This window comes from Nicotiana attenuata, unplaced genomic scaffold (assembly GCF_001879085.1).
Source record: "Nicotiana attenuata strain UT unplaced genomic scaffold, NIATTr2, whole genome shotgun sequence".
NCBI lineage: Eukaryota > Viridiplantae > Streptophyta > Magnoliopsida > Solanales > Solanaceae > Nicotiana > Nicotiana attenuata.
This window is the reverse complement of record NW_017671817.1, coordinates 150,237-166,158: the sequence shown is the minus strand read 5'-3', so window position 1 is coordinate 166,158 and position 15,922 is coordinate 150,237. Positions and strand designations below refer to the sequence as shown.

Here is a 15,922-nt window from a genome sequence, read left to right as displayed (position 1 = left end):
TTTTTGAAAAGCATGGGGAAACCAGAGCACTTACACTGAAATGAATCAAACATGGCACAGTCAAGAACAATACGCTTTCCTAACACTAAAAACTCCAATTTATCAGGCTTTCTAGAGCGAAGGTTTGCATAGAACATTCTCACTAGGGCTTCATAGACTTTAAGCGGAGGAACGGAAAAGAACTTTGACCACCCTTGATAAACGAAAAGATCTTTTACCTTACAATTTAGGGCTTCCATATCATCAAGGTCGATAACCCTCCCATGAGCAAGAGGCTTGTCTTTCAGGGCAAAGAAGAAGTCCCTATTTGGAGAATCCCAAAAATTTAGGTCCGACTCTAGGGAACTAGAAAGATCTATTTTAGGCTTCTTTGGAGTGAAGGAAGCGGGGGGGGGGGGGGGGTTCTTCGATAGGACGTTTTCCCAAAGCTTTTTCTTCTAAGGTTTGAGAATGATCAGACAAATCGGCCTAAGAAGAGGCAAAACCTTCAGAATGATCGGACCCTAGGTCTACTTGTTCTGGGGGCGGAGAAGGGGGTTTTGCTCTGAAGCGAGTACTCTTTCTAGTGGAGGTAGAGCGATTTTTGGGGTGTTTGGCCATTGAAGAGTTTGTTTTTGGGCAGAGTTTTTGAGAAGGGTTTCTAGGCGATAGGGACGATGCGGATTGAAAAGAGGTTTCAGCATTAAAAAGAGAATTTCTGACGGTTGAGTACAGAAAAAGGAAAAGGCGTTAGTTGATCAGACGTGATGATTGGCTTTCCTTCTTTGAACTCTGCAATTGATGTGAAAAGAGAGAAAAAGAGAGGGAAATCGGGGGCGCAACTAATGATTAAGAAATGAAAAAGACATTAGGCATACAGAATAAAAAATAGCACATAGGTTCTAATATTAATTATTAATACAAATAATGCCAATTAATTTTCTTAGAGAGCAAAATCTCTCTTGTAATAAGGGCTTAGGTAAAATATCTACTAATTGATCAGTAGTTCCAACAAAAGATTTTCTATGCTTCCCTTAAGAACATGATCTCTAATAAAATGATGCTTGATGTCTATATGCTTTGTCCTAGAATGATGCACAGGATTTTTAGAGAGACATATAGCACTAGAATTGTCATAGAAAATTGGTATAGTCTTAAACGATAATTCATAGTCACCAAGTTGATGAGACATCCATAATAATTGTGCACAACATTTTCCAATAGCGATGTATTCAGCTTCAGCCGTCCAAGATATCAATGCTTTGCCAAGTATTGACATGTTCCACTTGTGCTTTTTCTGTCTTCCTTATCACCTGTAAGATCATCATCTGAAAAACCTTCTAATTTAAACGTGTTAGAACGAGGATACCATATACCATGAGAGATAGTTCCAATAAGATATCGAATAATTCTTTTTACTACAGTCAGATGTGATTCCTTAGGAGCTGACTGAAACCAGGCACATTTACAGACACTAAACATAATATCCGATCGACTGGCAGTTGGATAAAGAAGTGAGCCAATCATTCCACGATACTTAGTTTCATCAACAGGACTTCCTTGTTCGTCTTTGTCAAGTCTTGTTGAAGGACTCATTGGTGTGCCAATAGATTTAGCATTGCTCATACTGAATTTTTGGATCATTTCCTTTGTATATTTGGTCTGACATATGAATGTTTCTTCTTCATATTGTTGGATTTGAAGTCCAAGGAAGAACTTTTGTTCTCCCATCATACTCATTTCGAACTCACTTTGCATAAGATTTGAAAATTCCTTGCACATAAGAGGATTAACACTACCAAATATAATATCATCAACATAAATTTGAATAATGAGATTACCTTCTGATGATCTTTCAATAAATAGAGTAGTGTCTACTTTACCTCTTGTAAAACCATGATCAATAAGAAAAGAGCCGAGTCTTTCGTACCATGCTCGTGGAGCTTGCTTCAGTCCATACAACGCTTTGGTTAGCTTATACACATGATATGGAAACTTTGAATCTACAAACCCAGGAGGTTTTTTCACATATACTTCGTCTTCAATGAAACCATTTAAAAAGGCACTTTTAACATCCATCTGAAATAGCCTGAATCCCTTAAAAGATGCATATACCAGAAGAATTCGTATAGATTCCAGTTGAGCCACTGGGGCAATGATTTCGTCATAGTCGACTCCTTCTTGTTGTGAATATCCTTAAGCAACTAATCTAGCTTTGTTTCTTACAACTTTTCCATCCGCATTTAGTTTATTTCTGAAGACCCATTTTGTTCAAATTACAGGAACACCTTCAGGTTTGGGTATCAGTTTCCATACTTGATTTTTGTCGAATTGGTCTAGTTCTTCCTGCATCGCTTGTACCTAGCTTGAATCTTTTAGAGCTTCCTCCATTTTCTTTGGCTCAATCCGAGAGATTAGGGCTTTGTTTGCTTTCTTCTTGAGAGGTCCCCTGGTTTTCATTCCTTCGCTTGGATCTCCTATGATGAATTTTTGAGGATATTCAGGTTCACTTCTCCATTCATTTGGACGAACTATATGAGTAGTTGACTCCTTTTGAGGTTCTGGTGGATTGTTGCTGGTTTCATTAGTTGACTCTATCACAACATGTGATGACCTTTTTTAAAATCCGTTTCCATATTTTGAGGCCTTAAAAACCTCCTTTTATCTCTCTTCGATTTGCGTGCTTAGCCTCAACGCAATACCGGAAAGTTTTTATGTGAAAAATTTAAGAAATAATGATTTTTGGCTAAAAATAGGATTTTAGTTGACTTCGGTCAATATTTTGGGTAAACGGACCCGGACCCGTGTTCGGACGGTCCCGGAGGGTCCGTAGAAAAATATGGGACTTCGGCGTATGCCCGGAATCGAATTCCGAGGTCCCTAGCCCGAGAAATGAGTTTTTGAAGAAGATTGTTTGCTGGAAAATATAAGGATTTTTAGAAATGGAATAGTGTATGATCTCGTTGGTATAAGGCCGTATTTTCGTTTCGGAGCCCGGTACTGGTTTGATATAATATTTAAGTCAAATCTGTGAAATTTGGTGAGAATTGGAAGAATTTAATGTAATTCGGACCCTTGGGTGAGAAAATAGAAATTTTGAACTATCTTGAGAATTTCATGACTTTTGGTGTTAAATTCGTTGTTTAAGATGTTATTATTGCGATTTGATCGCACCAGCAAGTCCGTATGATGTTTTTAGACTTTTATGCATGTTTGGTTTAGATCCCCCCAGGGCTCGGATGAGTTTTAGATATGCTTCGGAGTGTTTTAGACTTGGTAAAAATGTTGCAGGTTTCAGTTCTGTTGCAGAGCCTCTGATCTCGCAATTGTGAGATCAAGCCTCGCATTTGCGACCACTGTTGGGTTCGCATTTGCGACGTACTCATTGCAATTGCGAAGAGTAGCTTAGGAGGCCAGTGTTTGTAATTTCAAATAGATCTTCGCATTTGCGAAGAAGTCAGGCTAGGGGAGTATCGCATTTGCGACCAAATGGTTCGCATTTGCGAAGGTAGCAGGCCAGGCCAAGCTTCGCATTTGCGAAGCATTGGTCGCATTTGTGAACATGTGATCGCAAGTGCGATACCTGCAACTGATCAAAACATCACTCAGTCGGGCTTCCGAACTCATTTCTCAAATTTTCAAACCCTAAACCTCCCTAGGCGATTTTTCAAAGACCCAAACTTCTCCAAATCATAGGTATGTGTTTTCTAACTCATTTTCTTCAATCTATTTCATCTTTTTACATGATTTCATCCCAAAATCTAGGGATTTTCATGGGAAATTGGGTGTTCTTGGGTAGAATTTAGGAATTTCGAATTTGGGGGATTTGGACCTCAATTTGAGGTCGAATTCCGAAACCAATTGTATATCCGGGCTCGGGGGTGAATGTGTAATCGGGTTTTGGTCCGAACTTCGGGTTTCGACCAAGCGGGCCCGGGGTCAATTTTTGACTTTTTGGGAAAAATGTTGGGAAATCTTTGATTATGCATTGGAATTGGTTCTTTAGTGTTTATTGATGTTATTAAGTTAATTATGGCTAGATACGAGTGAATTGGTGGTGGAATCGAGAGGTAAAGCGGTGGTTGAGCTTTGAAATACTCGTGGCTTGAGGTAAGTGTTTGGTCTAACCTTGACTTGAGGGTCTAGGGATCCCCGACTTGCTTGCTATGTGAGATATCATGTGTGTGGCGTATAGTGTGGTGACGAGTACCTATGCATCACCAAATTACTTGTTTAGCCCGTTTCCTTTCCCTGTCTCCCTATATCTTACTTTCCTGCCTTAATTGCTACTTGCCCATAAATGTTTCCATGTCTAATTACTTCGTATTAACTATTGTTCTCTTTACTGAATTATTTAATTGTTTCATGTTAGCTGTTGATGTTCCATTAAAGTATTATTTGTTTTGTAGCTTCATTTTATTACCCTGTTGGCTTATATTGATTTATTGGTGCCTTATGGTGCATCTAGGTTGGTCTCGCTGAGTAGTTTTCACTGGTGAAGTTTCATAATCCTAGTGATATTCCATTGTGTGAACTGAGGTATTAGTAATATGGGGAATTTGAGTTAGCTTGTGAGTTAGCTGGAACCTGATCCAGCTCAGGTTCCAGAGGGGTTCATAGCTACCCCGATACTCTAGGATGCTCTGGTCCGTCTAGTGGGCCTTATGGAGAGTGTCACTCAAGCAGGCATACTTCCAGTAACACCAGCCGTCTCTCGTGCTGGGTGAGGAGCACAAACTCCCGATACTCACACTCCGGAGCAGATGACTCCCCAGTTTCAGACTCCAGCAGCTCAGCCAGTTAGGGTAGTCCCGCCGGGTGTTGTAGCACAGAGCGACGATGGAGCAGCTATGTCTGCAGATGTTTTGTGGAGGTTGTATAGGTTCACCAAGCTTTTCACTACTACGTATGGCGGTACATCTTTAGAGGATCCCCAGGACTATTTGGACAGTTGACATGAGGTTCTATGGAACATGGGGATAGTGGAGACCAATGGGGTCGACTTTGTTGCTTTTCGCTTATCAGGTTCCGCCAAGAAATGGTGGAGGGATTTTTGCTTGGCTAGACCAGCTGGTTCGCCTGCTTTGACTTGGTATCAGTTTTCTCAGCTATTTCTGGAGAAGTTTCTCCCTATCACTCAGAGAGAGGACTATCGGAGGTAGTTTGAGCGCCTTCAGCAGGGTTCTATGATCGTCACTCAGTATGAGACCAGATTTATTTACTTGACCCATCGTGCTCTTCTTATACTCCCCGCCGAGAGAGAGAGGGTGAGGAGATTTATTGAGGGACTTGCTCAGCCTATTAGATTGCAGATGGCTAAGGAGACCAGGAGTGAGATTTCTTTCCAGGATGCAACCAATGTGGCCAGACGAGTTGAGATGATCTTAGCTCAGGGTAGTGGTCAGGGGTTTGACAAGAGGCCTCGTCATTCTGGCAGGTTCAGTGGTGTCTCGTCTGGAGGCAGGGATTCTTTTGGTAGAGTCCATCATCCCAGGCCGTTTCATTCAGCGCTTGAGGCATCCTATAGAGCTTTAGGGAGTCGTGGTCCTTATGTGCCTCTTTCAGGGTAGCCAGCTCAGAGTGCACCCCCAGCTCCTATCAGAGCACCTCCTCTTTAGAGTTATTATCGCGGTCAGCCAGCCCGACAGGGTCAGTCTCAGTTTCCTCAGCCGCAATATTTAGATGGGTGTTTTGAGTGTGGCAAGTATGGTCATATCCGGAGGGCTTGTCCGAGATTAGTGGGTGTTCAATCGCAACAGCAGAGTTCTCTTGCCATGATTCCAGCACCGCCTGCCCAGCTAGCTAGAGGTAGGGGTCAGGGAGGCAAAGATAGGGGTCAGACCGCTAGAGGTGGAGGTCAGGCCATTAGAGGTGGAGGCCAAGTCGCTAGAGGTGGAGGACAACCCGCAGGAGGCTGTCCCAGAGATATAGTTCAGGGTAGTGGGGCCCAGCCCCAATGTTATGCTTTTTCAGCCAGGCTTGAGGCTGAGTCCTCCGATGCTGTTATCACAGGTACTGTTCTGGCTTGTATTAGAGATGCTTCACTTCTGTTTGATCCAGGGTCTACATACTCCTATGTATCTTCTTATTTTGCTTCACATTTGGTTGTGCCTCATGATTCTTTGAGTGCTCCCGTATATGTGTCCACGCCGGTGGGTGATTCTATTATTGTAGATCATGTCTATCGCTCGTGTGTGGTTGTCATTGGGGGTCTTGAGACTAGTGTAGACCTCCTACTTCTCGATATGGTGGATTTCGATGTCATTTTAGGGATGGATTGGCTGTCACCTTATCATGCTATATTGGATTGTCACGCCAAGACCATGACCTTAGCCTTGTCGGGTTGCCTCGATTGGAGTAGAGGAGGACTCTTGGTCATTCTATCAGCAGGGTTATTTCGTATGTGAAGGCTCGGCGTATAGTTAAAAAGGGGTGTTTAGTGTATTTGGCTTATGTTCGTGATTCTAGTGCTGAGGTTCCTTCTATGGATTCTGTGCCAGTTGTTTGGGAGTTCCCAGAGGTATTTCCTGCAGACCTGCCAGGGATACCACCCGATAGGGATATCGAATTTTGCATTGATTTGGCTCCGGGCACTCACCCCATTTCTATTCCTCCGTATCGCATGGCCCCGCTAGAGTTGAAAGAATTGAAGGAGCAGTTGCAAGATTTTCTTGATAAGGGCTTTATTAGACCTAGTGTCTCGCCTTGGGGTGCACCGGTATTGTTTGTTAAGAAGAAGGATGGATCGATGCGGATGAGTATAGATTATCGGATGTTGAACAAAGTCACCATCAAGAACAAGTATCCATTCCGAGGATTGATGATTTGTTTGATCAGCTTCAGGGTGCCAAGGTATTTTGAAGATTGATTTGAGATCTAGCTACCATCAGTTGAGGATTAGGGCATCCGATATCCCTAAGATAGCTTTTCGCACTCGGTACGGGCACTATGAGTTTTTAGTGATGTCATTTGGGTTAAAAAATGCCCCAGCAACATTTATGGATTTGATGAACCGGGTGTTCAGGCCTTATTTGGATTCCTTCGTGATTGTCTTCATTGATGATATTTTGATCTACTCCCGCAGCCGAGAGGAGCACGAGCAACATCTTCGAGTCATTTTTCAGACTCTGAGGGACAGTCAGTTATATGCTAAGTTTTTGAAGTGCGAGTTTTGGTTGAGTTAGGTTGCTTTCTTGGGTCATGTTGTATCAGCAGAGGGTATTCAGGTGGACCCTAAGAAGATAGAGGCAGTCAGGGACTGGACTAGACCTACATCAGCTACAGAGATCCGGAGTTTCTTGGGTTTGGCGGGTTATTAGTGTCAGTTTGTGGAGGGGTTTTCATCTATAGCAGCCTCGATGACCAGGTTGACCCAGAAGGGTGCGCCGTTCAGGTGGTCGGACGAGTGTGAGGCGAGCTTTCAGAAGCTCAAAACAGCTTTGACTACGACGCCGGTGTTGGTTTTGCCCATAGGTTCAGGGCCATTTATAGTATATTGTGACACATCTTGTATTAGACTTGGTGCGGTGTTGATGCAGAATGGCAAGTTTATTGCATATGCTTCGCGGCAGTTGAAGATTTACGAGAAGAATTATCCAGTTCATGATTTGGAGCTAGCAGCCATTGTTCACGCGTTGATGATTTGGAGGCATTATTTATATGGCGTGTCATGTGAGGTGTTCACGGATCATAAGAGTTTGTAGTATTTGTTCAAGCAAAATGAGCTCAATTTGAGGCATAAAAGGTGGTTGGAACTATTGAAAGACTATGATATCACCATCTTGTATCATTCGGGGAAGGTCAATGTGGTAGCCGATGCTTTGAGTAGGAAGTCAGCCAGTATGGACAGCCTTGCATATATTCCGGTCGGTGAGAGGCCGCTTGCTTTGGATATTCAGGCTTTGGCCAATCAGTTCGTGAGGTTGGATGTTTCTGAGCTCAGTCGTGTTTTAGCTTACACAGTCTCTCGGTCTTAGGGACACAGTGCGGCACGGTGGTACCAAGCAGGTCACAATTGGAGATGATGGAGTTTTGAGGATGCAGGGTCGAGTTTGTGTGCCTAATGTGGATGGACTTTGTGAGTTGATTCTAGAGGAAGCCTATAGTTCCCGGTATTCTATTCATCCGGGCGCCGCTAAGATGTATCAATATTTGCAGCAGCATTATTGGTAGAGGAGGATGAAGAAGGATATTTTTGCATATGTAGCTCGGTGTTTGAATTGTCAGCTGGTAAAGTACGCGCATAAGAGACCCGGTGGTTTGCTTCAGCAGATTGAGATTCCTGATTAGAAGTGCGAGCATATCACTATGGACTTCGTTGTTGGACTCCCACAGACTCAGAGGAAGTTCGATGCAGTATGGGTCATTGTTGATACACTGACTAAGTCAGCGCATTTCATTCCTGTAGCAGTTTCCTATTCCTCGTAGTGGTTAGCTGAGATCTATATCCTGGAGATTGTTCGCCTTCATGGTGTGCCCGTGTCTATCATTTTGGACAGAGGTACGCAGTTTACCTCGCATTTTTGGAGGGCAGTGCAGCGTGAGTTGGGTACCCGTGTCGAGTTGAGCACCGCATTTCATCCTCAAACGGACGGACAGTTAGAGTGCACTATTCAAATTTTGGAGGATATGCTTTGCACCTGTGTTATTGACTTTGGAGGCTCTTGGGATCAGTTCTTGCCGTTAGCGGAGTTTCCCTACAACAACAGCTATCAGTTGAGCATCCAGATGGCTCCCTATGAGGCATTATATGGTAGACGGTGTCGATCGCCAGTTGGGTGGTTTGAGCCGGGGGAGGCTCGGTTGATGGGTACTGATTTAGTATAGGATGCCTTGGACAAGGTTAAGATCATTCAGGATAGGCTTCGTACAGCTCAGTCCAGGCAAAAGAGTTATGCCGACCATAAGGTTCGTGATGTGGCATTCATGGTCGGAGAGCGAGTGTTGCTTCGGGTGTCGCCCATGAAGGGCATGATGAGATTTGGGAAGAAAGGCAAGCTAAGACCTAGGTTTATCGGGCCTTTTAAGATGCTTGATCGCGTGGGAGACGTGGCTTACAGACTTGCGTTGCCGCGCGGTTTATCAGCTGTGCATCTAGTGTTTTATATGTCCATGCTTCGGAAGTATCACGGCAATCCATCCTATGTGTTAGACTTCAGCACTGTCAAATTGGACAGAGATTTGACCTATGAAGAGAGCCGATAGCTATTCTAGACCGGCAGGTTCTTCAGTTGAGATAGAAGAGTTATCCCTCGGTTCGTGTGCAATGGAGAGGTTAGCCTGTTGAGGCAGCTACCTGGGAGTCCGAGTCCGATATACAGAGCCGATATCCCCATCTTTTCACGGACTCAGGTACTTTTCTATGTCCGTTCGAGGACGAACAGTTGTTTTAGAGGTGGAGAATGTGATGACCCAAAAGGTCATCTTTTGTTTTAGAATCTGTTTCCGTGTTCCGAGGCCCTGAAAGCCTCCTTTTATCTCTCCTTGATGTGCATGTGCAGTCCGGGCGAGAAAAGCTTTTGTGTGAAAAATTTAAGAAATAATGATTTTTGGCTTAAAATATGATTTTAGTTGACTTCGGTCAACATTTTTGGCAAACGGACTCGGACCCGTGTTTCGACGGTCCCGGATGGTCCGTAGAAAAATATGGGACTTCGGTGTATGCCCGGAATCGAGTTCCGAGGTCCTTAGCCCGAGAAATGAATTTTTGAAGAAAATTGTTTGCTGGAAAATATAAGGATTTTAAGAAATGGAATAGTGTGTGATCTCGTTGGTATCGGGCCCGTATTTTAGTTTCGAGCCCGGTACCGGTTTGATATAATATTTAAGTCATATCTGTGAAATTTGGTGAGAATCGGAAGAGATTTGATTTAATTCGGACCCTTGGGTGTGAAAATAGAAATTTTGAACTATCTTGAGAATTTCATGAGTTTTGGCATTAAATTCTTTATTTAAGATGTTATTTTGGCGATTTGATCGCACGAGCAAGTCCGTATGATGTGTTTAGACTTTTATGCATGTTTGGTTTAGAGCCCCGAGGGCTCGGATGAGTTTTAGATATGCTTCAGAGTGTTTTAGACTTGGTAAAAATGTTGCAGGTTTCAGTTCTGTTGCAGAGCCTCTGATCTCGCAATTGCGAGATCAAGCCTCGCATTTGTGACCACTGTTGGGTTCGCATTTGCGACCTACTCATCGCAATTGCGAAGAGTAGCTGAGGAGGCCAGTGTTCGCAATTGCGAACAGATCTTCGCATTTGCGAAGAAGTCAGGGGAGTATTGCATTTGCAACCAAATGGTTCGCATTTGCGAAGGTAGCAGGCCGAGCCAGGCTTCGCATTTGCGAAGCATTGGTCGCATTTGCAAGTTCACATTTGCGAACATGTGGTCGCAAATGCGATACCTGCAACTGATCAAAACATCACTCAGTCGGGCTTTTGAATTCATTTCTAAAATTTTCGAACCCTAAACCTCCCTAAGCGATTTTTCAAAGACCCAAACTTCTCCAAATCATAGGTACGTGTTTTCTAACTGATTTTCTTCAATCTATTTCATCTTTTTACATGATTTCATCTCAAAATCTAGGGCTTTTCATGGGAAATTGGGTGTTCTTGGATAGAATTTAGGAATTTCAAATTCGGGGGATTTGGACTTCTATTTGAGGTGGTATTCCAAAACCAATTGTATATCCGGGCTCGGGGTGGCTGGGTAATCGGGTTTTAGTCCGAACTTCGGGTTTCGACCAAGCGGGCCCGGGGTCGATTTTTGACTTTTTGGGAAAAATGTTGGGAAATCTTTCATTATGCATTAGAATTGGTTCTTTAGCGTTTATTGATGTTATTATGTTAATTATGGCTAGATACGAGTGAATTGGTGGTGGAATCGAGAGGTAAAGTGGTGGTTGAGCTTTGAAATACCCATGACTTGAGGTAAGTGTTTGGTCTAACCTTGACTTGAGGGACTAGGGATCCCCGACTTGCTTGGTATGTGAGATATCATGTGTGTGGCGTATAGGTGTGGTAACGAGTACCTATGCGTCACCAAATTACTTGTTTAGCCCGTTTCCTTTCCCCGTTTCCCTATATCTTGCTTTCCTGCCTTAATTGCTACTTCCTCATAAATGTTTCCATGTCTAATTGCTTTATATTAACTGTTGTTCTCTCTACTGAATTATTTAATTGTTTCATGTTAGTTGTTGATGTTCCGTTGAAGTATTATTTGTTTCGTAGCTTCATTTTATTACCCTGTTGGCTTATATTGATTTATTGGTGCCTTATGGTGCATCTTGGTTGGTCTCGCCGAGTATTTTTCACTGGTGATGTTTCATAATCGTAGTGATATTCCATTGTGTGAACTGAGGTAAAAGTAATATGGGGGATTTGAGTTAGCTTGTGAAACACTTGTCTTTATTCTTTTGTGTTTGGTGCTGATATATACGTTGGGATAGGGTTGCACGCCGCAACAGGAGGCATAAGGGTGAAATGTGATTGTTTGGTGGGATCGGGTTGCACGCCACAACAAGGAGTAATAAGGTGGACAGGTGGGATCCGGTTGCGCGCCGCAACAAGAGGAATAAGGGTGATTTGTTTTGAGGAGTAAAAAGGGTGGACAGGTGGGATCGGGTTGCACGCCGCAACAAGGAGGAATAAGGGTGAATATTGATTCTGTTGTTGTTTATATATTGGGATCGGGATGCGCGTCGCATCAGTTGTTATTGTGTTTTCATTTCTGTTAAGGCCCATTACTGTGATGTTGAAACAGCCTTAAGGATTGGTTATAGCTGAATACTAGTAGAACATCTGGGTTCCGAGTTTATTTAATGCCAGTTATTGCTTTATTACATTCTGTATTTCCTTTCTGTTTAGTATAAACAGTTGCAGGTTGTATATGTTGTATGCCCCGCCGTAGCCTCGTCACTACTTCGTCGAGGTTAGGCTTGGCACTTACCAGTACATGGGGTCGGTTGTACTGATACTGCACTCTGCACTTTCTGTGCAAATTTTGGAGCTAGTGGCTGATCGCAAGGTTGGTTGCTATCACTGCTTCCCGGAGACCCAAGGTAGTCCTGTAGGTGTCCGCAGGCCCTAGGGTCCCCTTCTATCCTATTTCATTTTTGTTTTATCTATTTCCCAGACAGATGTAAACTCTTTGTTCAGACCATTATTTGTAGTATTTGTAGACTGTTCGTGAGTTGTGACACCAGTTCTGGGTGGAGTTTATTATGGTTTCGTTGTTTGTATAATGAAAATCTTTTACACTGTGTTATTCCGTATTTATTTCCGCTGGTTTACTTTTGTTAAGTTTTAAATAATTGAAAGATAAAAGAAAGAGGCGAATTATTCAGTAACGTTGGCTTGCCTAGGGAGTACAATGTTAGGCGCCATCACGGTCCCGACGGTGGGAAATTTGGGTCGTGACACAACATCAATCCATTAGTCGACTCTTGAGATTTGCTTGTCTCCTGAATTTCTTGAGCTTGATCTTTGTCACCTGCACTAATTCCTTTCTCGGCCGAGGAGTTATTTTCATCAAATATAACATGTACAGATTCTTTCACACACAAGCTGCATTTATTATAAACTCTAAAAAATCTACTCTTTAATGAATAACCCAGAAAAATACCTTCATCACTTCTTGGATCGAATTTTCCAAGATTGTCCTTACCATTATTGTGAATGAAACACTTACTTCCAAAGGGATGAAAATAACCAATATTAGGACGTTTACCTTTCCACAGTTCATAAGGTTTTTTCTTCAGAATAGGCCTTATGAGACATCGGTTGAGAACGTGACATGCTGTACTTACTCCTTCTGCCCAGAAATGATTTGGCAGTGAATATTCTAGTAACATAGTTCTCGCCATATCCTGTAGGGTTCTATTCTTCCTCTTAATGACTCCATTCTATTGGGGTGATCTTGGTGCAGAGAAGTTATGAGTATATCCTTGATCATTACAAAAGTCTTTAAAAGTTCTGCTTTAAAATTCTACTCCATGATCACTTTGGATTGTTGTAATCAAATACCCCTTTTCTCTTTCAACCTTCTTACCAAAAATCTCAAAATTTTTCAATGCTTCATCTTTATGAGATAAGAAAATCACCCAAGTAATACATGAGTAATCATCAACAATAACAAAAGCATATCGTTTTCCTCCTATGCTAGCAGTTCTAGTAGGCCCAAATAGATCCATATGAAGCAGTTGCAAGGGTTTAGAGGTAGATACAAAATCCTTGTTTTTGAAAGACTTTCTAGTTTGTTTTCCAATTTGACAAGCGTCACATATATGATTTCTAGAGAAATTCAGTTTGGATAAACCAATAACTAACTCATGCTTAGAAAGTTTTTCTATCCAATGCATGCTAGCATGACCCAGTTTTCTATGCCATAACCAAGGATCATCAGATATGGATGTTAAACATATATGACCATCTATATTTTCAAAACTATCAAGAATGTAAACATTTCCATACCTCTTACCAGGGAGAATTATTTTACCTGTCTCATCTTCAATAGCACAACCTGTTTTCTTGAATTTTACCTCATACCCTGAGTCCCATAGTTGACTTATACTCATAAGATTGTAGTTAAGTCCATCAACGAGATAAACCTCAGTAATATCGCAGTTGTTATTGAAGGGAACTGTTCCGGTACCGACTATTTTTCCTTTTGAATCATCGCCAAACTTAACGCTCCTCCATCTATTTTGTAACTTCCTTAAACAGGTTTTTATCACATGTCATGTGGCTGGAACACGCACTATCTAATTACCATTTTCCTTTGCGACTTCTCATGTGGTGTTCCTGCAAAACATAGTGATTACTTTCTTTTAGGTACCCAAGATTGCTTGGTTCCTGGTTGGTTAGTATTACTAGGTTCAGAATTGTTATGGGGTTTTCAAATCCATCCTGAAATATTAGATTTACGAAATTGACAAAAAGAATATCTATGTCCACTTTTGTTGCAGTAGTGACACGTAACTCTTAATCCATTTTTGGATCTTTCATTAGTGTTAGTACTAGTGGACTCTATTCTAGCTGGTCCTTCTCCAGTCGACTTGTAAGTCGCCTGGTTAGACCTGATAGAACTATGACTTGTGGATTTGCGAATGCCATTGAGTTGCATTTGCAATTCCTCAAACTCCTTTTGAAGTACTTCTTTTTCGATTTCACATACTTCATGTTTGAGTTTCCAGTCTTTTACTTCTTTGTTGAGTCTCTTTAGTTCATTTATCAATTTTTGAGACTCTTTCAAAGTAAGATCAAGAATATCCTGCAATTCATTACATTTTTCACAGTTATAAGACCTTACCTCGCTTGTTTCATCTCGTTCCATGAAACAATTCTCATTATCATCTTTGTATTCTTCGTCTGAAGTGTCTTCATTTGTCCAGCATCCTGAAAGTTTGTTAATGTTATTTTCCAGAATTGTCATGAAGCAAAGATTTGCTATCTCTTCGTGTTCTGAATTGTCTTCATCACTCCAGCTTCCAAAAGATTTGTTCTTATTGAAACCTCTGGAGACTTTTCTTTTTAGATCTGGGCACTCAGTTTGAACATGTCCAGATCTTCCACACTCATCGCATTTTTCATCATTTTTATCTTGTTCGTTGTATTGCCTAGATCGCCTAGGTGGAATCCTTCCTCTTCTAGCATTCCTGAATCTTCTCATTAAACCATCCATGTTTCTTGACACCATGGCAATTTCTTCTTGAAGAGCTTCAGGATCATCATCAATATCATTTTCAGCTATTTCAGTTGTGGCCTTGAATGCGACCGTTTTCTTCTTTTCTTCTTGGTTTGTTTTCTTGAGATGTGTCTTCTCGAAGGCTATGAGTTCTCCTCGAAGTTCATCATATGATAACTTATTCAGATCCTGTGATTCAAGTGTGACTACTTTGGTCTGCCAAGTAGTGGATAGGCTTCTAAGTATCTTTCTAACTTGATCACCACTTGAGTATGGTTTGCCAAAAGCTTTTAATTGCTAATGATTTTGCTTAATCGGGCAAACATCTCTTCAGTAGATTCTCCTTCTTTCATCTGAAAGAGTTCATAGTCATGAACCAACATGTTGATATGTGTTTCTTTTACTTTGCTAATTCCTTCGTATGTAACTTCAAGCTTATCCCACATTTCTTTGGCTGTATTACAACTGGAGATTTTCTCATACTCTTCACCACTTATGGCATTGTAGAGTAAATTTCTCGCCTTATTGTTGACTTGTACAACTGCCATTTGCTCATCTGTATATGAATCTATATCATCAGGATCAACAAGTGGTTGAGCAGCAGCAGGCGGGGGATAGTTCCCCTTTTTGATAACTCTCCAGACTTTGACATCATAAGCTTTTGCGTATATTTCCATATGCACTTTCCAGTGGGAGAAATGTTATCCATTGAAGTATGGTGGCCTTACTTACGAAGTTCCTTCTTGAAAGAGTGCTCCTATGATAACTTGATTTGCTATGATCTTTTCTCACAAGCTATTAAGCAAAAGAAAAATATGAGTCTTGCTCTGATACCAATTGAAAGTACAAGAGGGGGGAGGGGGATGAATTGTTTATTTTTAAAAATAATTGCTACCAGTTGACTAGTTTTCTAATGAGTTGACTAGATATAACGAATTAATAGTAGTAAGGATAGAATTTAAGATGCAGAAATTAAGTGCAGGAATTAAAGACACCAGAATTTTTATACTGGTTCGGATTCAATGTGAATCCTAGTCTAGTCCTCTTGGGTCGCAGGGTTCTCTTTCTATGAATGAGTTTCTCGAGTACACAGAGAATGATAAGATCTACACTGATAGCTCAGTTCATATATCACTCGTTTCTCTTTGATACAAAGACTCACCAGTGTTGTTCTCTCTTTCTTCTCTAACTTGTTACACAACAGGTCTAGTAGAGCTACAATGTTTGTTTCTAGTAGAACAAAGAGAGGGTATTTGGTTCGATCA

General features: G+C 41.6%; 2 protein-coding genes across 2 annotated transcripts; both read right to left on the bottom strand.

The window, feature by feature from the left end:
• Positions 1–1,233: 1,233 nt before the first annotated feature.
• On the bottom strand, positions 1,234–1,719 carry LOC109210382 (uncharacterized mitochondrial protein AtMg00810-like). Its single transcript, XM_019373784.1, has one exon. It carries the CDS (start codon positions 1,717–1,719, stop codon positions 1,234–1,236), a length of 486 nt encoding a protein of 161 aa, XP_019229329.1.
• A 13,228-nt stretch (positions 1,720–14,947) lies between these two features.
• On the bottom strand, positions 14,948–15,334 carry LOC109210381. The gene has a single exon (XM_019373782.1). It carries the CDS (start codon positions 15,332–15,334, stop codon positions 14,948–14,950), a length of 387 nt encoding a protein of 128 aa, XP_019229327.1.
• Between the last annotated feature and the right edge of the window lie 588 nt (positions 15,335–15,922).

Bases quoted from the DNA above. Each gene is read 5' to 3' on its own strand.
- LOC109210382 (XM_019373784.1), bottom strand. From the start codon at position 1,719: ATGAGTATGATGGGAGAACAAAAGTTCTTCCTTGGACTTCAAATCCAA.
- LOC109210381 (XM_019373782.1), bottom strand. From the start codon at position 15,334: ATGGAAATATACGCAAAAGCTTATGATGTCAAAGTCTGGAGAGTTATC.